Source organism: Strix aluco, chromosome 10 (assembly GCF_031877795.1).
Source record: "Strix aluco isolate bStrAlu1 chromosome 10, bStrAlu1.hap1, whole genome shotgun sequence".
Classification (NCBI taxonomy): Eukaryota; Metazoa; Chordata; class Aves; order Strigiformes; family Strigidae; genus Strix; species Strix aluco.
This window is the reverse complement of record NC_133940.1, coordinates 12,752,926-12,778,430: the sequence shown is the minus strand read 5'-3', so window position 1 is coordinate 12,778,430 and position 25,505 is coordinate 12,752,926. Positions and strand designations below refer to the sequence as shown.

The window sequence follows — 25,505 nt, the reverse complement described above, 5'->3', positions numbered from 1 at the left end:
CTACAGTTTGACTTGTAGGGATTAAGGTATTGCAATTTATTTTGATAAGCAAGACAGAAACCTACAACCAAACAAATATCTTCACCAAGTACTTTAAGTCTTATCCTAGAAAGCAAAATGCAGGTTAAATTTCAGTGAGGGTGCCTACTGAGAGCAGGAGGGACAGCTTGCCTGTAGAGTAGCTCAGGCCATGCAGACCTTGCTTGAAGGAGGAACCTGACTGAGTAAATGCTTCTTGTGTATTGTGCAGGCACTGCTGAAAACTTGAATTGAGAAAGGCTGAAGTTAGAATTCTGTGTTCATCCTTGATCTTTGTATAGCAAAAAAACCCTGCCACAGCTCTGTAGCTTTGTAAATCCATTTCTCTAGGAGATGGTGTTTTGAATGTTGGCTTAATATCTGGTTTCCATATTAATGATCCCTGCTCCCTCGGGAGAAGATAAATGGGCCATGCAGCAAAGACTGTCGGAACATCTGAGGCAGATTCTGAAAAATGTTTCTGCATTGTGCATAGCTCTGCAGGGTTTTTGAGCTACGCACTGTGGATCAATACCTAATTTGGCTTGTGCTTTGCCAAGAGCATCAGTGGAAAGCTAGGAACAGTGCTCCATCCTTTTTAATAAACTATTTTACATGAGAGAAACTCCATAATAAGAACAAACATCTGCCAGAAGGCTTACAAAAATATCTCAATCTGTTAAGAAACTCCAAATAAATGTTATTTTCCTTACCTTCCTCCTCACCCCCAGCAATCTGGTTTACTTCTTATTTTTGCTTTTTAGTTTTGTTTTGGTTTTTTTTAGTTTTGTTTTTTTAATACTATCTATTACTCACTGGTGGCTAGGCATATGAGAGGAATTATTAGTCTAGAACTTGTGTTCAATTGTTCTTTCTTTTTATATAAAAACATTAACATAACTTGAACAATTTCTACTTTTTTAGCAAACATAAGACCTGTGGTGTTCTGGGAAGATTGTATTAGCTATAGAAGGTAATTACAACTTCAGATTGCTTTCAGCATAAGCTCCTATGTAGTAAGTTATACAAGGAATACATGCAGAAAAATTTGTGGAGGTGAGATTAAGGAAAGATTAAAAAAATTATGATAATGACCACATAATATAGCCCTCTCTTCAATCACGATAGTGCTTGTTGCAGAGATGGGGAAGTTGGAAAGCTGTTGTAGTAACAAAAATGTTACTAAGATGTATAGATACAGGAGATGACTTTAGAAGAACTAATACAATTACAGCAGTGCCGTAAAGAGAGTTGTTTGTATTTTCCCATGAACAGCAAGAATAAAAGAATACCTAGGAATGTCAGAGAAGAAATTTAAAATTAATACTACTGTCAGCCACGTTGTGGGCTCCCTTGAACCAATAATTGATTTGAATTATCTCATTAGGAAACACCTTTGGTAAGAAATGGCACCCAAAAAGGAGTAGGTAGTACTTACTCTTCTCTTGCTGTTACTGAGCATGCTTACTGTTGTAGTTCTGCATGCTTACAAAACATTGGGTGTGAATATCAGAAATTTTCAGTAAGCTTCTAAACCTAGATTGGAGGATGTGAGTTGGTGGATTTTGTTAGCCAATTGTGACAAGAGTCCATAAGAGAGATGCCTGATTAAGAAGAGACTTCCACACAGGTCATGACTTAACGTTTACCTGGATATTCTAGGGAGAGAGGAGTGTGAGGATCCACTGGGAGAATATGGCAGTGTTGGCATTAGTAAGGGTTTGACCTGTGCAGTCTGGCACAACAGTTTTTAGCTAAAACAATGTAAGAACACTGTAAATGCTCTTTTCCTCTGCAGTGAGGCTGAATGCTAGGACACATGTATCAAAGACAAATATTTGAAAGCCGGAGAACTGGTGGAATGGGCAATGAATACAGTTATGCTTAATGATCCTGACTGAATCTTAATTAGGATCTCATGCCTTACATCTTATTTAAATGTTGCCATCTTTTTGTCTTTTTTTTTTTTTTTTGGTGGTTTCTTAGTAAAACATAGCTATAGGAACTGAATCTGAAAATTTCAGCACAAATGTATCTTTTTATCTGTCTTAAAGATGACTGTTGCATATAACTAATGTTTACAGACTAGGAAAAGTCACCAAAGCATTTATGAACATTAGCTCCTATAAAAGACTTAAGTGCCAAAAAGATCCCTGAGCCAGATGGGAGTTTTCTGCAGTGCACGAGACTGAAACCAGTGTTGCCTTGTGTCAGTGAGTGCCTGCCTCATGTAGTTCAGAAGGGAGTTGCTGAGGCTGTGTGTCTCTATTTCCCTGAGCCCTGTGGTCCTTGAGCTCTTCTGAAAATAGTGTCTTTGCCCTTTTGAAGAACTGAGTTTGCTTAACCTTAGAAGCAAGGCCCAGAGAGAAGAGGTGTCTAGTGATCGGAGTGTATATGGTTCAATTCCCTTTTCTCCTTCTGAGAGAGTGCTCATTACTCAGCTGTTGGCTATTGGTGTGCATGCACTACTTACCTTTCCTCATGGTGCTTTCACCTATAGAAAACAGTCAAAGTTACACCAGGCTAAGGAGACTAGAAGAAAAGTAGCATGAGTTTGTTGCTTAGTGAGTAGGGTGGTTGCCTGGGAGTAGATTTAAATCATCTCAGGCAGAGGAAGCAGTCTAAGCTAGTGAGTTGTATAGTAGGCAGTGTTCACTTCTAAGTTTTGAAAGCAGATGTATCCACATGTCATGAGGAATCGGATACTCTGTGTGCCTATTACAACAAGCCTTGCAAAGGATTTAGAGTTCCAGCTCCTGTTGACTGGAAACCAATCAATCGATGTCTGAACTGCGTACCTGAATGCTAGTTCCATTAAACTGAAAACCAGAAATGCTGAAACTCTGGAATGCTGGTGCCTTGGGAACTTTAAAGCCAAGAAGGTCACTGTTAACAAAATGTATTCCACATCAGGCAGCAACAGGGTAAAAGTTTCCAGGATCTTTTTTTTTAGCTTTAAGTGGAATTCAGACACAACAAGATTTCATTGCTCCAGGTCTTAAAATCTGTTTCTGCTCTCTGATGACATTGATGAAACTTCTTTTTACTTCTGACGTGCAAAATCAGATCCTTTGAACACTGCAATGTATTGGCTTGGTGCACATGAGATTGGCCGACACAATTTCTGGAGAAGACTGCTGTGGTCCAGAACCGATAGTTGACTGGAAAGCTCTTTTGTCAAATGTGTCAGCCCATTTCCTAATTAGTTTTGCAAAATAGGTTGGATAAATGTGGATGATAGTCTTTTTATACTTATGTACAATTATAACTAGATAATAAATGAAATTTGGTTAACTTTAAAGGCCAAATCTTCTGCTGTCCGTAAGGTGCGTGTGTTACAGACCCTTTTCAATCTCCAGCCCAGTGGTTCACAATACAAATGGCCATTTAAGATTTAGTCATGCTTCTGTGTTAATTCAATGACAACAATTTTTGTAAAAAGGGGTCCAAAGCTGACAAGGAAAACTGTATTAAAACTCTAGGCTATTTCTTCTTTTTCCACTTCTTGCTTCTCATCATTTTCAGGTGTTCCAGAGGCTGCTGTTTCATCAACACTAGGGTATTCATTTGCCGCATTGCTTGATGGAACTGCGGTCGCAGGAATGTTTTCTTCATTAGGTACCTGTACATAGTCTGCATTGGATTGTTTCTGGGCCATTTCTCTGCAGGAAGACAGGGTGAGGATTGTGATTTCACATGTTGAAATCCCATCTACACTAGAGTCTTTCAAAAGAATGAGTCTTTGCAGTTTTGTTGTCTAAACAGTAACCCGCATATTATTATGACTGTTCCAAGAGCACCTGAAAAGGCTACAACATCACTGCTGCGAAGACAGAAAGAGTGACAGAGTGTTAAAGAGTAAGACTGATCTGCACCACTGATTTAAGTGATCCCGTTAGAGTAAAATGGATTTTAGTATGTTTAAATGCTAGGCCAGGAAAGCAGAGTGGGAAACAGTCCCAGCAAACTGTCTGAGAAGGGGTAGTAAAACACACTGCTTGGTGTGAGCTTTCTGAGAAATTCCATGGGGATCTGGTGTCCCATTCAAGTGCATAAAAGATAGAGTGCAGTCAGAAAAGAGCTGAAAAGGCTGAAATCTAGAAAAGTATTTTTAGTAACAGGTATGAATTCCATTTATCTTATCAAAACAGTAAGAAACCAACTCCCGATATTTAAGCACTTTCACATGTAAAAAATATCAGATGCTAGTGGACTAATTCCATGTAGTAAGATTTATTAGGAGCTGAGCACAAAATTAGTTGTTAATGCTACATCAGTTCAAAGCAGAAATAGGTGCATGAGTGACACGCCACCTGTCTGCATTAGCAGAATTCCATCTCAGGAAGTCTAAGACCTGGGCTACAGGGAAGTGCCCAGGTAACATAATATTTTTTTCTGCCCTCAACTGCATGTATTCATTTAGCATTTAACATTATGTGGCTAAATACAGTCTGTATAGCATATAAGATTGTCCCTATTCTGAAGATTTGGCAATTTAAGGGAAAAATGAGCAACCAAAGCACAGAGGAAAAGACATTGCCAGAGCAGGATCAAAATGGACATTCTGGGCTCCATTCTGTTGCCTAAACCTTGTGTCTCGTGCCATTTGAGGTACCTCAGAGTATCCCAAGCATGTGTCCTGTAATTTCAGGTAGCACTGAACTGAGCCCTGTGTTTAAATCCAGTAACATACAATCCCAGTAAATTTGCTGAGGCAACCTTTAGCTGCTATTCCCTTTTTTTACTTCCTCCACATGTCATTAACAGTCACCATTAATGTAAATATTAAAAACTTGCCAACTTGCTACTTTTCATTTGTATTCTTTAAAAAAACATTACTATTTTAGATACTGCTAAATGGTATCTGCCTGTAAACATAGGGAAGAGGGTAATGACAACTTCTGTTACAAGAGCAACAGTTTAAAAGTCACAGAAAAGCAAATATTCTCACTTTGGAAGTTTTCTCAAAACCTGTATTGTTTACCCTTCAAACAATATTTAAAGTAATTACGTTTTACTTTAGTTCTGGATTATCAGCAGTGCTTTACAGAAATAATTGTCTTAAAATGAAGCAAACAAACTCTTACTGCATCTCATTACTTGATGACTTCTTATTCTTTGCCTTCTTGGTTAAGACCCAGACAATAATGGAAATTAAGGCAGCTGCCAGAATTGCTCCAATTAATGCTCCAGCAACAATACCACTGTCTGAATCTGGAAAGAAAAAAAGATTACTTGACTTTTTAAAAACTTTTACTGTAGCAAAATCCCATAGAAATTTAGTGGAGGAGCCTTTAGCAGAAAGAAGGTATTGGATTTGAAGAACTAAAAAACTCACTGACAGCTCTATTTTCAGGAGGGAGACCAGAGATTCTCTAGGAAAGAGAGAACTGTGTGTCTGTGACCTTGTTAGCTCCCTACCCCAACAAACCCCGTGTTTATGCCTGGCTAAGGGAGACATTAGGCTGTTAACACTGGCAGCAGTTGAAAGCCTTTGCTCTTCAGTCCTTGCAAACAAATTCTGAAATTCAGGTTGTCTTTATCTCTGTCTTGCAGCTGAGATGTAAAATGTATGCTCTGATCATTTGTGAGTCCCTAAAGACTTCTATTTCCACTTCAGTACAGCTTCTAGCTCTTCATTTTATAGACCACTGAGTAATTGAGTGACCATTTCAGGGGCATCTCTCGTGGCTGGTTGTACAACATATGCTTGACTCTTCTTAAATGTACTGGTTACGTGAAAAATCTGCATGCAGATGTGGTTGACCACTGCTTGAGAACAGTCAGGATAAGGTTGATCACTGCTTGAGGGCAGTCAGGATAAGGTATTTTTCCATGACTGCAGTATTTTTAGCTAGTGGTCACATCTACAGTGCCCCAGTCCTTGTACTGCCACATTTCAGTGATGGTTGTAAATTCTGGAGTGGAGGGACCTTAGTGGGACTGTTAGCTGGAAGAAATTGCTCTGAACTCCATGTCTGTCGGCTCTTAGTAAATGCTCTGCAGTCAGGGACAGGTTCAGCTCCTGCTCCCAGGGGGAAATGAAGCTAGAGAAGTTAAATAAGTTGTCTAGGCTAGTGTAAATTCTGGCATGCCTAGATGAAAACTCCAGAGCTCTTCAAAGCCCATTCTGTTCTTATTTCAAAAAAATCTATGCTGTAAAGTTGTTACAGCTGTCATTGTCCTGCAAACTGTGCATATCATACATCAAATATGTGATTACTTTCATGCATTAAACTTACGCTTTGCAGTTAGGTCGAGCTCACAGGTACTGTTCCCCAGGACATTGCTGGCTATGCACCGGTAATACCCAGTTTCAAAGGTGGTGAGATTGCCAATGTAAAGAATGCCAGTTTTTGGATCTGGGACAGAGAGCAGGTAGATTACAGTTTGTATACTGTAGAGGCAAATGGTTTTCTTTAGTTGGTAATACTGATAGCTATTAAGAGGTTAGAAACAAGGTCTCAAATTATTTATTCATTTGGGGTTTTTTTATGTTCTTTAAATAAAAAGACATTTACCTTCCTTGAAAATTACTACAGGAGAGTATTAGAACATGAGAAGTAGGCCCTTACTCTGCAGATCAGTCTGTCTGTCTGATGTTTTACCCCCATGGATACTATTGTCAGTGTAACTTCACAAATGAAAATGTAGCAAGTACTGAAGATTTTTGGGATGGACGTATTAGCACCTGAATGTCAAATTGACTCAATTTATTCTGAGTATGTTCACTCAAAATTCCAAGGGAAGGGAGATGCAAAGGCATTTCTCCCATTTTAACAATTTAAAGTAATGGCATAGACAAGACTTCAACATGCCACACAATTTTTATTAAAACCAATAGAAAAAATGTTCTGTATTTGTGACCGCTATCAGTCGATTCAAATAAGTAAAATTATGATTTTGTGACATTGTCAGAATAGGAGGATAAGTTTTAACTACCCTTTGTGATACACAGTGTTTGAAATGGCTGGTACTATGGAATTCCAGATCTTGGACATGGTATGGTAGTCCTGTAGTTACGTACCAAGTTGTTCAGTCACAGGCTTGAGGGTATTCTCATCTACTTTGTACCAGTGGTAGGTAGGGCGAGGCAATCCTTCTTCACATTTACATAAGAGGTAGATTAGATGGCCTTTTTCAGGCGTTCCTTCTATTTTGCAGAAGGGTTTTGATGGTTTGACTGTAAAATAACAATGAGGAAAACAGACACATCGTCAGTATATACCCAGGGCTGCAAGCGTCCACCTCCAGTTCTGGTACGGCGCTGCTATAAGTAAAGAATTGAGCCCCATCTGCAGATTTCCATCTGAGAGCAGAGTCTTGTTTATGGATCTGACCAAAGGCTTTCCCAAAAAGATCTGAGTTAAATAAATGTACATGGCATAGGATACATTTTTATTATCTTTTCTTCCATTTGCATACTAAACATTACTATGGAGGTGTTGAGATGAAGACTATAATTTAATTTAATTATAATGGGCCAATCACTATTCATCGTACACCATTCTGCCACATAGCAACATAATTTTCTTTAGGGACACAGCAGAAGCTTTTCTGTTGTGGAGGAAATTAATTAACTACAGTTCTGTTAAAAGATATATCTGTTTTGATAGCATTTCCTCACTTTGCACACAGGAGAAGATTCTGTCTTCACTTACACCTATTATTTTTCATTTCCTCCCTGTAGACATGCTGTTGTGGTTCTTTAGAGTACCATTGGTGGAACTATACCAGCAGTGAACACAGCCTAATTTTGTGTGCATAAATGAATAACCTTTCTTGGTTTTCATGTGAAAAGTATTGTGTCTTACTCAACTGCTCCAAGGTTTGCTATCTGGGGAATTTTAGATGAGAATTAATGGTTGTACTTTCATTTTCAGGGATTGAGTTTATATATGTCTTTTTCTTATCCCTGGCAGATAGGCAAATGATGTTGGAATCATGTTCTCATATGAATTTGGTTTGTCACTCTGACCAGGTATGAATTCTCAATATAAAAGCAATATTTAGATGGGGTTCGTACAAACTTTTATCTTATTAGGAAGTAAAATAGTTCATTCCACTGCTTGTCATCCTTTCTGACCTGCCCGTTCGTGGTTGAGCTATTGCTTTCTTCCATCCAAAATAGACTTTGTACTACTTCCATCCAACACATACTAAGTTTCTAGAGTTTCTGGGGATGAAGGTGAAGCCAAGAACCCTTGGGCTGCCCTGCTGCCCCTCCCTAGATTTCTGCAAGTCACCATGACCAACATTCGGTAAAATTAGTAAAATTTTGGTCTTTGCTGGGACTGGATGTAATGGCTTCAGAGAACAGTCACTCCCAGCTAAAAGGGCTTTTTATTTTAATCAAAGTTAGTATCACTTTGTTTTCCAACATGAAAAATGTAGGGAAGTTGGGTAATTCCAGCTACCCACTTACCTGCTTACATTAGCTTTTTGAGAGCACAAAGTGAATCTGAAGGCCGCTGGTGGGAAAATGAGGTGTTACTGTAGGTGAAGCAAGGGTGATATACTGCGGAGCGGTATCAGGCTGCTTTGTCTGGAAGCTAGAGGGCACCCCCGGCTCTGCCTGCCTCCAAAGCCCTTGGAAAAAACCTGCGCCAGTGCATCAGTGAGCCCCTTTCTCTGCATCACGGGCCTTGTTTGTCACAGTTCTGTTCTTCCCTCTGGTCCTACGCATTTTGAGCCGTGAATTCAGTGTTTCATAATAAGGGAAGAAAACAACAATCCAGCAATAGAGAGGAAAGACGCTTACCCAGCACACGGACAATCACAGATTTTTGGCTCTGTCCAACATCAGCCTCTGGGCTGAAAACTTCACAGGTGTAGGAACCAGTGTCTGAGGGCTGCATGTTGGAGATTGTTATTGATGCATTCCCTGGACCTGTTGCAGCTGTTATCCTGTTCTTAAACTCTCCATAGGAGTAAGACTGGCCTCCTGTATAATAATAGATCTGTGATAAAGAATCAATTGTTAGTTTAGTAACAAGAGATCTTCCTGCCTCTTTGTTTGGTACTCATAATTGGAATATAGTTCATTTCTGATTAAGCCAAGCAAAGTTACCCCCTTTCTTTCCCCATCCCCCAAAAAAGCAGAGATGACAATGTGGTACATTTGAGTATATATTTCTAGTGGTTTGTAAAAGACAAGCTTTTCAGAAATGGGATTTTAAAATTATGTAAATGGACAGTAGCTAGTTCTTTGTAGATACTCCAGTCACAGACTGATGCACTTGTGAAAACAAAGGTGAGAGCATTGATCATCATATGACAATTCTGTGAAAAAATGCTAAGTCATGCACAATGAATAGTGGTACTAATTGAAGCACTGATAATTTGTGATATAATTAAGACGTGGCTCAGTAGGAGATGGTGACAAGAATGGACCTGTCATTGCAAAAAGTGGATGACTGCAGAGCTTTTGAAATACAGATGCTAGCAAACTGAGAACTGAAATGAATTTACAAGACACAGGTCTAAGCAAACAAGGTGCCTGATCTGTTGGCAGTAAATACGGAAGCAATAAAAATGCAGTATGAGAACACCAGCAGAATCATCTTGCATGCAGTTAGAGCAACCATGCTTCTCCTTATTTGTGTAATCAGGGTCAGAGACAGTGTCATGGACTATCATGGACCATAAACTTTGAGTTTATACCATAGGTGGAATTCAAGAATAGATGTTGGCCTCAGTGCTTGGAGGGGCACCTATTTGGGATCAAGTTCCCCTTTTACTAAGCAGTAAAAAAGTTTTGCAGAATTATATAGTAAGGATAAATGTCTCTAAGGAATGCAACATTTCCTCCCAAATAAAAATTTCCTGTTTAACAGTGACTGATTTCACTGACTTCAGTAGCATCAATTGTACTTAACAGCACTGTGGCAGTAGAATTGGCCTCATAAGCTTATAAGCCCAAACCTGTTGGCTGTTGATGGAAAGGAGAGGTAGAATTGTGTTCATTGTGGAGCCTGGTTGGTAGTCTGAGGCTTGGGCCTTGAGTCTGTTTGGGAACAGCAGTATCTTATCTGGGCTGGGGTAAATATAATAGTTCTCAAGGAGTACATATGCTCTGCCCAGTCTAGCTCTGCTGTGAAACCAAGATCTGAAAGAACAAAGGTAATGTGGAAATCTATGGAACGTTAATTATTTTTCTTAGTTGTTAATGATAGTGTTGTGTAAAACTGATAGTATTTGGGATAGGCAGTATGTTCCCATGTCTACATGCACAAACTCCATTGTCCAGGCAAAGTGAACTGTTCCAGCATACTCAGTCAATTTTTAAACTGGTGACAGATAACCATATAGAATTACAGATTGGGACCCAAATAGATCTAACATAATTCCTACAGACAGTATTCCAGAATCAGCAATGTAAATGTATTTATTGAAGTTGGACTAACAGCATGTTTTTAATGGGAATAGCTGGAAAATGAGTGTAGGAAAAAGCTTCACAGGCTCTTGTGAATTGCCATTCACACCTGACTAGTATCAGAATTTCCTTTTGGCCAAAATTCCCTGCCTTTAGGGATACTGCAGATCCCTAGGTAAGAAGTATAATTTGCTTTCCTTTGCAGATCAACTGATTGCATTTTAAATTAAGAATATTTATTCTTAATTCTATTTATTCACCCCGATACAGTGTTGACTGAAGTCTTTAAGCAATGTTATCTGAACGCCTTTATTAGCTTAAGGCAAGCTACACCCCAAAACTGCCAGAGCACAGCTGCTTTATGCAATGATAAGGCTTTGAAGTGAAGGTCAGAACCCAGACTGCAGAGCACCAGGATGTCCGGTACTGCAGCTTGGCCCCATCTTTAGTGCAATTTTGCCTGCCTTCCAGGCAGTCTTTATCTTCCCTTGCCCCAGGATTGCAAACACCAGGTACAATTGATGCAGGGCTCTGAACTCCAAAGCTGCACCACTACATTGCCAACATGTAGAAAACTGGTGTTGCAGTGAGGAAGCACAAGAGGTGCAGTGTTCGCACAGCGACAGACTAGGTTAGAAAGTCTGCTGAACAGCTGGATACTCTCCACTTTCCCTTGTTTGCATGCAATGCCATCTGTTTTAAAACTGATTTTATGCTTTGCAAGTGTCTAGAGATGGACCTCTGCTGCAAAACCAGTCTAGATGCACACCCTTGTATTCACCAAGGAAGGAGAGTGTTCAAAATAAGGAGTCTGGTTTAAGCAAATCTCTCATCAAAAAACTGATCTACCTGTAATTACAAAAACACACTGGCCACACTTGTCTCATTCTACATTTATCCAGGTATGAGCAACAACAGAGTGTTATCCACTGTTCCTTGCAAGAGTCTGAAGTTTCAAGAACTGTAACTTCTGACTTCAGGCTCCTCTTAAGCTGACGTTCCTATATAGATCTCAGCAGTGATGGGCTGGATTTGCATCTCCTCTTGATCAATTGCATCTGTTTGAATGGGGTAGGGAAAGAGCTTCCATCGCTCTTCACACTAATGTGAAATTAAGTTGTACCATGACTTAAATGAATGTGTGACATGCAGCAGCATGAGATGAGAGACAGGCCTATTAAATACTACTAAAAGGCCTGATTACTGAAAAGAGGGGCTAAATTCTACTCAATCACTCAGAGTGATCCGGGATTTATGTGAGAGTAAACGGTAGCAGAAGCTGCCCACTGAATGCTAGCTTAGCTATAGCACATGTTCCTGGGAGATAGGACTGGCACTCCAGCAAATCTCAAATGCAGTCAGGGGATGCCAGTTAACATTATAGAGCGGCAAGCACTCCTCAGTATATTTGATCTGAAGTCAGGGTGAATTTTGTATCTAAGCCCTTATAATACATTGAGAAATGAATCCCCTGTGTTCTCTCTTTCTGTCTGAATGCACGTAGAAAATATTTAGTGTACACTGTTAAATCTGAGGCAGGTATCAACGCAGCAGAGAATATTTTTTTCTCTTCATGTGTTTAAACAGAATCTTTCTGGGTTGTTTTTTTCAACTATGAACATAAAGGCAGTGGAACATCTCAGGGAAATGCATTCGGTTCCTCTGCAGGCTCCTGCCTGTTCACTGTTTTTTTTCTGCTCCTGTATGATGCTTATCTCCCGACTCTGGAGTTTATTGCCTGAAGGAATATGGTAAACACCAAAAAGGCTGAGTAATGTTGTGATTAATTACTGAGTGTATATCTTCTCCCAGAGGTATGATTGGATTGTGTACACAGGAAATTTCATTTAAAAGGAACATGTTTCAGTTAATTGGATGAGAATTCATAGCCCATTTTAAACAATACACTCAAAATGGATATTTTAAGCCCCGTTCAAAGTGTTTTTATGCTGTCCTTGCAAAACTCGTGTTTGTGCCTTTCAAAAAGCTGAAATGAAAATCTTTGCAAAAATGTCTGTTCCATTTCAAAAGTAAAAAACTTGTTTTCTGTTCAAGATATAGAAGACTTTTATTTTTGTGCAACTGACAGCTAATGTTCCCTCCTACAGACACACATCTCGTTGACATTTCATTTTACCTGAAATGTCCCTAAAATGTCTGTATGAGAAAATTGTACATTTAGTCAATGGTAGACTTTTCCTGGAAGCCTTTTTAATTTGATGTGATAAATATATTTAAAGTGCAACATCTTGAATGTAAAAAAATATGAAAGAAATCTGCTGTGCTTCTCTTGAAAAAATAAGCTTTTCATGTCCTCAAGCAAACCATGAGCAGCTCTAGTGAAGTCGATGATTTACCAGTGTTAAAACAGTAATGAAGATGCAGTAATGGTTGCTGCTTCTCCTTACCAGCTAGTCTGCTCATGCAAGTTTTTATATAATGGTGCCTTTTCACATTTCATGGGAGCAGCTGCCTGGGATGACTAATCAAACAACTGATGGAAAAAAGAGCAGAGATTATCACTCCGAAAAATGCTGTCCCTAATAACTCCACAATACGAAACACCAGTTTCTGCAAAACAGCTAAGTTGCCCAGAAAATGTTTCCCTAACCTTAGAAAGGATTTCAGTTTAGTTGGTTATTCAACTTGTGGGCCAGACAGTGCCTAAAGCTGCTAATGTCAGCAGCCATCCTTCTCGGCTTTCTGAGGCACTGGTATAGTTACTCTGCATTTCCACAGTCACAGTTTCTGCTGCAACCAAGAAAAGGGTTTGGGCTCATAGACTTCCAAGGCAGTTGAGTCAATTATCCATGTACCTGTTTGGGGGAGCTGGCTTACAAACAGCACAGGGAATTGGGAATGATCATACTTGTTTGGAAGAAAATCTTGGTAATCTCAATGCACTCCAGATGTTGTGCCCAATTCTGAAGGATCTGGTACATGAAATCACATGTCCTTTTCTTTTCCTCTGGCCTGACTTCTGGGAAGCCTGCTCCTCTTCTAGTGTGATGGTGAGGAAAGTATTTGCCTGCCGAGGAAGCACTTGGCAAAGCTGATGCTGAGCTGAGGATTTTCAAAGGCTGCCAGGTGTTTGGCAGAGAGTGAGGAACCCACCTACAGGTTTCCTTTATACATCTTATATAGAAAGATCTTCCTTAGGGGTGGAGGTTGTGTGTGAAAAAGCAGGCAGTAAATTAGAAGAAACATGCCTCCATCTGCTTTCTTTCTTCTTGGGGCAGGACAGATGCAAATGTCTTTCAAATGTCTTTGGATGGACTAATTCATAATTTCCAGGTCAATATTCCTCCCACCCTCCATCTCCTTGTGTCATTGCATCACATTGCTGTACATGCCTGGTACATCTCGATATCAAAACTGTACGATAAGATGTACTTGAAGATGTGTTACAAAATGTCTCTCTTAATCTCCACAGTAGTCTTAATTTCCTGACTGGGGGGCAGTTTCAGGATATGACTTCCTTTCCAGTACCTGTCTTCCCTCCCCCAGCCCCTTCTCACTTTCCCCCACCAGCAGATGCAAAGCTCTAGCATCCTGTTCGATGACGTTTCTCTAGGCTGATGTACTCAGCATCTGATTCACAGTCTGTCTGGAGAGCTGTAAAGCTCAGGCGTTCAGAGGACCTTGTCATTGGGTTGTTTTATCATTTTCTGTTTGACATTTTCTCAAGCTACTAGAAAAAGAACGATTAAAGTCTCTTTCTCACCCATAAATACGAAGGAGGATATTAACAACTTCACTGGTTTGAGATCATGATCTCTTTTTGAATTCCAAGTACAGACAGAATTTATAAAATAACAACAAAGGAAAAAAATGTTCATCACTCCCTTAAGCATCTTACCATCTAATTAGAGAACAAATGCTGCACACTGTAAGTGTTAATTAAAGCCCAAGGCTCAAATTCTGAACTGGGTGAGATAAGAAAGCAAATGCTCACATGTGCTTTGGTTTCTTTGACGTGTGTCATGTGACTGAGTCTGGCCCCAAATGCCTTTTTTCATTCACAGCTTCTTTTCACACATTTTTGTCAAAACTCTGATCTGCCAGGCTGTAGTAGGGATATTATGTCCTGCATTAGTGGGATTTTTGCATGAGTAATTGAGAATGTTAATAATGACTAGAAGTCTTGTCACAATTGCACATTGGTAGAAGAAGAAAGGAATGGAGTCAGAAGCCTTTAGAGGATTAATCATTCAGCAGCTTTAACTGGTGCAAAATACTTTTGAGGAGCAGCTCTTTCATGTTCTCACAGTATCATTCTTGTGGCTGAACTATTAGTGAATAATTCCTACAGTGCATCAAGCACAAACATGTTTTCTCAGTGCATTTGGTGTAACTGCTCTTCAGCAGTTATTATTAGACCTCAGTTTACATGGGGTTGTACCCTGTACTTCAAGGTGAGAAAGGAATCCCACTGTAGTCAGAGTTTGGAATAGATTATGGCTGGGATGTTGAGCTGACAGCTGAGAGGAAGTCAGTTCAGCAGGCAGTTTAGTGGCCCTCTGTATCCATCACATCTCAAAATGTTGTTACATTCTAGAAAGGAGATCCAGGAAGATTTTTTTTTTTGCTATGTAAGTATGTAGCCCCAAATTTGGGCTATCCAGACTTGCTCACATTCAGCCCCAGATGCTCCTGGTATGTGGACGTGCCCTTCAGATACCCTTTGGGTGAAATATTCCTGAAGGTGCTAGTTCAGCCACCTAGAACAGCTGTGGGAAAAAAACAACAGCTACATCCAAAATAATTTTGATAGAGGAAAATGCAATAAAAAACAGGGTGAGTTAAAAATTCTGAATGGTGCATCTGATTCAGCTTATCTCAGCCACGTGCTGGTTTTAAGATTTTCATCCAGAATATGATTACAGGTCTCACAGTAACATCAATCTAGTAGAAGCTATTTAGCTCTTTTTTTCCCTTAAGATTGTGGGGATTTTTTTCTTACCTTGTGTCTCCAGCTACATCTTCCCCGCGCATCTGTCACATACACCATCTTTTGACAATGACTGACTGACTTTTCATCCATACTCAGAATACCGTGACACGGGGAATGCTGTATTTGGGTAAAAATGTGCTGATCTGAGAGTTAAATGAGACTTTAAATGTTCCCCCAAAATCAAAGAGCCTCTTCTCCACACAGCTCCCCATCAGTACTGCCAGTGCTGTTCACAAGGGCAGGGTGCCTTGTGTTCAGCGGATTTTGCAGAAGCAGCCTCAAGCCTTTGTCAACAATGAGATGCAGTACAATCTTATTTCTAAGTTTTACCTAAAATAAGGCAAACTAAAATTGAAGTCTAATGTTTGCTCCAAACACACCAGTTACAACTTGATCATTTTCTACTTGTCCCTACTTTCCTGTGTGTTCTCACTATTGTTTGCTTCGGTGTGTCAGTTTATTTTATCTTCTCTCTGCAGACTGTCACCCCAGTGCCAGAGATTACCACAGGCAGTCCACAGCAATCCCAGTGACATCCAGGGAGTCACTCAGACCCCAGTGACATGACAACAGGGTCTCTGTTCCTCTGCATTGGAGGTGTTGCCTCCGCTTTCCATGAAGCTATTCCTTTTAAGTGCCTGCTCAGTCATCTAAGCGCTAGATAAGACACAATTTTAAAAAATCACCCCCGGGCAAAAAGAAATACTCATGTATCAGAGAGGCCCTTTCCAGGAAGTTTTCCTGTACTGCTTCAGGAGGTGCTTTGCACAGGCTCATCTTCGCTCGTGGGCTGGAATGGACAGCTCTGCTCACAGGCCAGTGTCCCTTGCAGCACTGACAGCCTCTGCAGCACATGGTATCACTTGTCTGTGGCTGGAAGTGTGTGATGGAGTCTCAGGAACTACTCATACTACATGGGGAGGAATTTGTGCTTTCAATGGTTTTTATGGGAACCCCACACAGGCTGGCCCCTGGGTCTCACATGGTAGCCCAGTGCCCATGCCTGTGCCTTGCTTTGTGCTGGGCACCAGAGTTGTGCTGGCCTTGGGACTGCTGGGAATCTGAATTCAGGGTTTCAGGGTGAAAGGAGCAGACACAGTTGAGCTCAGATCGCTCTTCTTGCATCTCTTGCTTTCCTTGGGCTCTGCCACCCTGTCCCCTGTTCCTGAACAACATGACACAAGCCTGCTCTCTCCTGTGAAGATTTTGCAAAGTGGCTTCTCAGGCCTGCAAGGCTGGGTATAAGGACATGACTAGACTTCTCGTAAGGGAGCAGTGCCATCTTCCTCTTCAGTATGGTTTGCAGTTAAGTGAAACCCTCCTTGCCCCTATCCACTAAGTGATACTTTCTCAGTAGTACAGATATGAGAAAAATACAGGGCTCTGGCTGGGTGAAAGCCAATATATAAAATAAATGGAAGGTATTCTTGCTGTTACATGCTGCTAACACTCTTTCCCTCTCAGTTGCCCATCAGTAGGTTTACCACAGCAGTGTCAGTGTCACTGTCTGCGAATATTTAAAGCTTGCTTTTTTTAGAGAACATCTTCATGAGAAGTTTATCAATAATTCAGTTTCTCTTACAAGTAACAGTCATTCATGACCTTTACTCATCTAGTGCATTTAAAAGTTCAGTCAAGTATTCTGCCCTGGCAATATCTTAGGTAGCCACGCAGTGTCTCTGATAATTTCACTTGCTTTAACTGTGGGTGGCCTGGGCTGGAGGCTCAAGGTGTGGCCCTGGTTAGGTTCAGGAGTTGTATTTAGCTTTGCAAGGCTGTAGCCTCGCCTGTGCAGAGTCAACAGCAGACTTCAATTTTTCAAACATTTATTTAGGTGCTTTACACCGAGGCCAGCTGAGTGACTCAGAGCATGAAATGAAGCACAGATCTTAGCAGGAGTTGAGACTTTACCTTATGAATCAGGCCAGGCTGTGATGGACTCTGTTACCCTGGGTGAGCTGAATAAGTAGTGTTTGCTTCAGTTTGTCCATATTTAAAATAGAGATAATTCCGTATTGGAAAGTTCTCAAGATCCTTGGCTCTGAGTTATTACTTAAAAATTAAATCTATCATTAAAAAGACATGTTGTTAAGGGGTAAATAGCAAGAAGAAAAAGTTAAAAATACATATGGCATCCTATTTTCCATGAGTTGATATTTACGTTATTTAGTTCAAATGAGGGGAATTATTTCCATTGGAGAAGCTTCTCAGGAAAAAAGCAGAGTTAGGCTCCAATTAGTAAAAAGATCTATATTCGCACACTATATATAGCAGCACTGTCTTCAAAGCACCACTGCGAACACCTGCCATTCTGCTCTTTGCTGCCTCCCTTTTCATCATACTGTCTGTGAACAGCCTGTTTGTGGTATTTCATCCTCTCTGGTGTAACTGCCATGACTTTTAACTGTCGAGCACCTGCGCCAGCATCGTGTAAGGTGGGCAATGCGGAACAGGATATGAAAACACTAGAAAAAACAGCAAAAGACACCAGCCGGCTTCACAAAGCCAGTGCTGGGAGGCAGTTCTGCATCAGGTCTGCAAAGTAGTGAACACTGCCTCACCCTGAGGTAGGGTAAAATCTGATGCTGAATACTTTGGGGCAATAAATTAGCACTGGCACAAATCCTGATCCTGATCTTACTGATTTCACTACAGACAGGACTGTACCTGAGCTTATGTATCTCAAAATGCTGCAAAATCTGTAACCTAAGTGACAGGGTAAAATACTGACATTCTTATTAAAAAGAGTACCTATGGCCTCTGTGCTTATTATATATTATGTCCTAAAATCTAGTAATTGAAAGCTCACATTCATTAATGCTTCAAGCCAAAAGCATCTTAATGACATAAATTTGCCTTAATTAATTCTAATGTTCTACAGTTTGTGCTATTATTTGCTGCCAGTATAGAGAGAAAGGGACATATTCTCTATTATGTAAATAAACACTATTTATTAGAATCAAGATTTTTTCCCCCCACAGTTTTTATGGAGAACATCCCCCCCCACTTAACCTTATTATTGCGAATATACCAGCCATGTGAGTAACAGGGTCATCAAAACAGCTTACTATGATGCCAAGAGTACTTAAAATTGTAGCAGGTGGGATAAGAAGATGTATTTTCTGCAATTTTTTTTGACAAAATGTAAGTCTCCTGTCTTCAAAATATTTGGCAGAAATTTTCAACTTTAAAGAATGGAATTTGAAAATGTTATCCATTTAGTTGCTGAAAAAAAAAGGCAAATTTTGAATGGAGTCAGAATTTTCAACAACCTTTTTCGGGGAAAGTATATGCTACTTATAAAAAAGTGTTTGTTAGTTTATTACTGATATTTTAGAAAAATCTAAATATCTCATAAAATTAAATAATTTTATCTCACTTAAAATGCAAGCTACTGTTCTGGTATTCAGTAAGGTAGGGTGCCAGTCTGTTCAATTCAGTTGGTTTTGTCATCTTACCAGCATATTAAATATATTTTTGACTTGCATTTTAGTATTCTTTAATCTAAACAATGAAAGCCAAAGCTGGCAATGTCCTCCATTACCATGCATATATTTCCTACTTGGAACAAAATGTGAAACTTAACTTCAGTTACGTGCCAAGCAACCAGGGCAAAGCCAGGTTTGTAGAAAGAGAGATTATTTTTTGTTTAAACTTGTAGGAGAAAAGCATGCATGCTTTCAGTCACTCAGTCATTTCTGAAACTCAGAAAAGTCACCAGCCTGAAGCAGAAATAGCAACCTCATATTGCTGTGGGTTCAGAGAGAGGTTGAAAATCCAATTTCATGTTCAGCTGTGTTGTGTAATTTCTTAAACCGTATTTTCCACTAGCAGTCACAGTCCTTTCTTCCCAGTGTTTGCATTAACACGATTAATTTTATTGTGAAAAGGTTCAACATGGTAAGGAATTGCCATGTTGTGGTAAAGGATACAGGGTCAAGTAATACAGGACTGAATGGGTTGCTAAAAGCATTTTAAAAAGAGTAGTGCCCCAGTCCTGCAGGTTGTCACACACATGCACCCACCAGGCACACAAGCAGGCTCAGAGGAGTGGAGGTGTCCTCCGAGCCTCCCTGAGCGTGCGAGCCAAGGATAACTGGCGCTGCAGCGAAAGGAAATTCTACCTCGGTGTTCAAGGAGAACGGGATTAGTAACTAAACCATGGCCTTTTCAGATTGAACTGACTTTATTTAATGAAAATGCAAATCATCCATTACAAATGCATGTGTGTTGTGGTGTGAGAGTGAATTTACCGTGAAATTAGTTTCAGAGTGGGAGAAAACCAGATGCAATTTTTCCCAGTAGTGTTTCTGACAGTCTTTATAGGCACAGCTTTCCCATTGCCTGCAGTGGGAGCTGCAGAAGCCAGGAGTGAATGCGAAAGGGATTGATCCATAAGGTTTCCCTGACATTTGGTAGCCTCACATCAGTTAGTTCTTCTTGAGCATGTTCTGAACCACCCACAGTATTTTATGATTATAATCCTCAGGGGGTATTTTCTCATCCCTGGTCACAGTTTACAAATGGTTTTTCCCTCCTGGATCTCTTGAAACTGTCTGATTCTCCCTCTAACATACTTGCAGCTACAATCTGCTTATTTCTCTTGGTTGTGACCAGAAAATATATTGCATTTATTGTCTTGCAATATGGAACATTTGATGCAAGTAGAACAGAAAGACTCTAACCAAATCTGGAGAAGATGGGCTTGATCCTGTCTCAGTGATGTACTTGCCACCTGAACAAGTTATTAAAATTTATTATGTAACATACTGGATCAAAATTGTAATATATTGTACTATATAGAACTTACTTAGGAAACCTGCAGCTACACCCTTTCATGAATAATTCTTCATTTAATAAAACAGTTTTGACTTGAAAAAAACAAATTATGAGTAACAGCTATTCATACAATTAGTCAGGCAAGGTGTCGCTCTGGCATTCAGCTCCAGTCAGAATCTGGGATGGGCCCAGTGTTTGTACTTAGCACTGATACAGTCTTTATCTGTGGCCAAGATAAACACGGCAGGAGGGTGAGCAGTTCTGTCTTATATTAAACTGCTATTTCTTATATACTGGCTATGGCCCTTCAATGCCAAATATGTTACATACTGTACATTCTGCAAATTACAGACAGTCTAATTCTGCTATAATTGATAAACCAAATATAACTCTATCAGCGATGGCAAACCTCCTAACATAATATTGTTAGGAAATTGGTGAACATGACAAGAATATCATCAGTGTGGACTGTGACACTCTTCTAAGTCAAATCTCTTTACATCAACTCTCAGGTCTAACACTGGGCGGGAGGATTGAACTTTTAGAAGAAAAATGTTAGCAACAGGATGAAAAGAACGGGAGACAAAAGGGGCTGATTGTCTAACAGGCACAAACCTGACACCAGGGCATGGAAAAAAAACCCAGTCATCTTCAGGGATGCAGTAGCACTTCTAAGCAGCATTTCTTCTTATAAAAGAAGGTGTTGCTGATTGCTCAGCACCCGTCAGAACTGAGCTGATTGGAACTCACACCGTGCATGTTATGCTCAGAGTGAGATTCATGGATTCATTTCCCCATCAAAAAATAAGATTAAATGATAGCTCTTGAAGTCTGGGCAGTAGTGTGAGTACATATAGGAAGTTACACATCCCATCCCTGACTCCCTCCAGGCAGACCAGGCTGCTCTGCAAGGTCTTTACAGCCCGAGAGGCTCGGGCAGTGGTTCCAGCATGCAGCTGTCTAGTACTTCGTGTCCTTCACAGGCCCGATGCTGCCTCTGTGCTGATGCTCCAGCCTACTGCGTGGTCTCGTTATACCCTGGGGGGAGAGACTCTTTGGCTCTGCTGCCTCTCGGGGTCTCAGGAAGGGCAGGGAACATTTGCCTTTGATCTGTAATTGTTCTACTACCACAATGACACCCGTGGGATGCTGTGAAATACCAACACAAGTTTGCTGTGGCAGATTTCCTGCTATGACAAATTTCTAGAGTCCTGCCAAAATACCCACAGCTCGCTTTGCACCGATAGCCTATTGTTGCGCACCGCTCCTCTTACTGAGCCACCTCACAGCAGCGCTAGTGGCTGAGTCAAGGAGCTCTCTCTTGACCCTTAAATGGGGGACACATTGTCATAGGCAAGGGCGTCTCACCAGGAAAGCAGCCTTCACAATGGCAGGAAATATCTGCCAGACAAGAGAAAAGGGAACTGATCCAGAGGCTGGAGCGCTTGTGTGATTTTTGGACACCTGGTCTTTGCTCTGCTTCACACTTCCTGTGTGACTTGGAGCAAGCTGTATGAGCATCTGAATCCCTTTTGTACCTTCTCATAAGTTTCTAAAGGAGTTCAGGCATGCCAGCAGGAACTAGGAGCCTAGATAACCTTGTGCATCTGCTCCTAAAATTCATTGCATCTCAGTCCCTTGTCTTTAGGGTGGGAACACCAACATTACCTGCCTCCCTGGTCTGTAGTGAGGAGAACACCATGAAACATAGCAAGATTCTTTGAGGACTTAAGGATATCTTAGATATAACTTCGTATTAATAATAAATAAATATCTTACGGTAAGCAGTTGTCTCTCTCTGGCACTGTAAAAGCTCCACTGAATAAAGAAATTTCCCAGCAGTCCAGGACTCGTGTATGTACAGAGGAGGGTTGCATTTCCACCTGTAGTAACATTCACTGTCTTCTCGGGGACGGTCACCACAACACCGCCGACATGGCCTGTGGGCAGCAAGTGTGGTGAGGAGAAATCAGCCAGGGCCGACCCTGGGAGCCGTACGGGAGTGCCTTGCTCTCTGCGTTATCCATTAAACCCATAGGTCTAGTCGTTCTCCTTTTCCATACAGTTTCTCTTGGGCTTTTAGTGATAACAAGCTGGGAGTGGGTAAAAGCTAACAAGTGAATAAATCCCCCAGAATACCTGTGCCCTTAAAACAAACAATATTCTGAAAAATCAGAGTTCCTAAAAACGTACTTGTTCTCACTTGCAGAGACTTATCTTCTCACTAAGAACCTTTCTTCTGCACTCTCAGTGCTCCCCTGCACCTTACATTCTCATTCACAGCTGTCTCTAGACCTCTTTTACTTTCTTTTGCAGTTATTCCATTAGATGTCTGATCTCCTTTACAGTGGAACACCATCTCCTACAGTGTTGTCTCACGTTTTTATGTTCTGACTCGGACTCAGTGGCACTGTTGGGTTCCCCCAGGCTGGAGCCCAGCAGCTTTCCTCTGCTTTTCTTTCCTAATTACTTTGCTTTTGTTTAGGTTTCTCAGCGCTTACATGCAGAAGCTGTTCTTTTCCAATGCTTTTACATTGGAAACGTCAAACGAAGCTTTTTGGAACTGCTTTTATTATGTGGGTTGTGAGAAATTCTGTGATAACTTGATCAACCTTTTCTGTTGTGCAAAAAAGCAGGAAGGGAGAAAACATAACTTGTGAACCCTTTCCCATAATGTTCTGATCAGTCTTGGCTACACAGCCATATTGATGAAAAGAATCAAGCACCATCTTACAGTATTTATCTGTTTCTGTCCTCCATATAAGTTACTAGCAATGGAGACATACGGCAATAAAGCTGTCACAAAAATACGTCTGAATTTCAGGGTTTCGCTAGATCACTGAGTCCAGTTTTAAAGCTACTGTCTAAAGATTCTGAAAGAGAATATACTTCTTTTGAGTGTGACGGAAAACATAAGTCTTTGAGAGCTTTCTATGCAAAACAAGCAAGGTGATAGCTTCATGTTTTACTAACAATCATTTTCATGTGGGCTTACTGAACGTGTGCATGATAGAGGCAAAACATACAAAATATTCTTCTTAATGAAATATCTGTGCATCTCATGTTCAGGTGCTGCTTTTGAGAGTTTAAGCAGAACCTCCACTAATACCAAAAGAGTATTTTGCTCAAATTATCAGGCCTATGAGAGAAAACATTGTTTAAGAAAGAAATATAATCTATTTTGACATTTTTAACCATGTAAATATTGCAGGCTTATCAGTTGCTACAATATGCAAACCTATCTGAACCTCTTCGGGGTCTGTTTTCCTTGTTTGATGGCTTCAATAGTAAAAGCTCACTGCAAGGAAGAAGGGAATAATCTACTTTATGTGTTGGTGGTGGCTAGGATGAGACCTAGTGGGTTTAAACTGCAGCAAGAGTTAAATTATATGGGAAGACAGTCTCATGGGAATGGCTGGAGACTGACCTAAATGTGTCAAACGTGCCTTGGGGAAAGAGGGGATCCCCATGCTGGCTGCAAGTCCTGCTTGTCCTATGAGTTCACAGTAGCTTAATCCTTACTGAGATCTAATATATAAAAGCCGTGTAATATTATTTTAGCTATCTTAGTTCACTGTTCTTGGCTTTAAGAATTAGAGTTGGCCAGAGGATGATAGTTTCTTGCCACAATAATACTTCCAGGTTTACATGTATTTATTTTCCACTCTTTGCAGGATTAAAACAACAGTCTTTCAACACAATGTCATTCTACAGAAAACATCAATTTTCCAGTCATCTGCTTCACATATTTCCTTTATCAATCTCTGGTTTTGGAGTCGGGAGTGCCACAGAGCCTGGCTGTTACAAGCTTTTCCAGAAGAAATTAATTTTAGCATAAACGACTCCGCAAAGCATTCTAGTTTCCATGAAGTTGTATATTTTGAAGAAATACGTTAGTTGAAATAGGCTTCACTCTAGTAAAATAAAAAGCCAAAACCCATCAAACTTCCATTGTCCGGCGAGGCTATCACTAATTGTAAGATGAAGTTTCTGGCTGAAAATGGAGTGAACTGGACCCACAGAGCCTGTTCCCTCATCACAGAAGTTAATGAGACTTTTGCTTTGCACTTAACTCACTGTTTATGGTTTCAAACTCATAATCCCATTTCATATATATAGGCCTTTTGGTTTCAATGAAAAAAAGTGCATGGGTAAGAAGTAATTCAGTGAAAAAAGCTAGCGTGAACAGGACCATAACTTGTTAAAAGTAGTTAATCCATGTCTTTTACTCATCAATATTATGCTAAGACCGCTTCCTTGCTACAAAGTCATTGCAGTTAATTGGGAATTGCCCACTTTCACTGAAGTCCCATGCAGTTTTTAATGCTCATGAAGTAAATCCAAGTCTGTTAATCTTTTCCTAGCCACTACAGAAACCCCCTAGTCAGTGGCACCCATCGGTATGGACACACTGCTAGTCTTAAATCCAGAACTTTAAAATTAGAGGACATTGTTTTGAAAAGTATTGGTACTAACACTGAATTACTTTTAATTTCTAAGGCAAAAATCTGTGGGGTTTATGTGCGTGTGTGAGAGATAACATTGAAACACCAGGAGCAACTATTTAAAATATTTATCTGGCATCCAAACCAGATAATTCCACCTTGAAAAGAAAATGTGAAAACTAACTTCCATTTTCTTTAGTGGATACAGAGGCTGTTCGTCTCCGTGGAGCATTAGACTTAAAATGTCTGCTTCTGTATATATTAAAAATAAAGCTTAGCACAATGCAATGTCCTTGAAACATGAATAATAGATACTCTTTAATATACCATATAATTCCTAGATTCCACAAAGTATTGCGCCCTCACTTAGCTTCAGGGAAATCCAGAGGATTATTTGCATGCTTAAATTTAAGCGTCCCCCAAAATTTTTTTGTGAGGATAGGACTGAGGCAGCATTTCCCAGGACTATTATCATGGGGAGACAAAAACTGAATGTGAGAAAAACTAACCTTGAAATGCCTGAAAGACTCTAACGCTCTATGTGAGAGCTCTTTGCCTTTTCCTGGCTTTAGAGCAAAGCATTAATTTACCAAAGTTAAAATTCTGTTGCTGAGCAAAAAACTCTTACCAGTCATTGGTCAGCTTGCTGATTTCCACAAAATGGCATAACATTATAGCCATGATTTTCATTCCATCCTAAAATAGATCTTGAATGTTCTCCTAATTTGCCAGTTGGGTTCACCTGCTCTCTTATTTCAACAAGTTCCTTAATTCCAGTTCTATTTCAATCAGTTTGTTATTCTTACCTGTAAGGATGGCTAGAATTGGAAATATCTTCAGCATCACTGCAAACGTCTTCTTGACGTTGGGAGAGAAAAGAGACCAGATGCTGCTTCTGACTTCAACTAAAACTCAACTGTTATTTTTTTTTTAA

The 25,505-nt window shown here is 40.2% G+C and overlaps 1 protein-coding gene across 1 annotated transcript; it reads right to left on the bottom strand.

Annotated features, from left to right (window-relative positions):
• Window positions 1-712: 712 nt before the first annotated feature.
• Window positions 713-25,465, bottom strand: VSIG1 (V-set and immunoglobulin domain containing 1). Its single transcript, XM_074835292.1, has 8 exons — window positions 25,378-25,465; window positions 21,906-22,066; window positions 15,357-15,464; window positions 8,780-8,978; window positions 7,046-7,201; window positions 6,261-6,380; window positions 5,106-5,232; window positions 713-3,680 (listed from the first exon to the last, which is right to left on the bottom strand). The coding sequence occupies exons 1-8, from the start codon at window positions 25,412-25,414 to the stop codon at window positions 3,497-3,499; spliced, it is 1,092 nt and encodes a 363-aa protein (XP_074691393.1). The 5' UTR covers window positions 25,415-25,465; the 3' UTR covers window positions 713-3,496.
• Window positions 25,466-25,505: the final 40 nt, after the last annotated feature.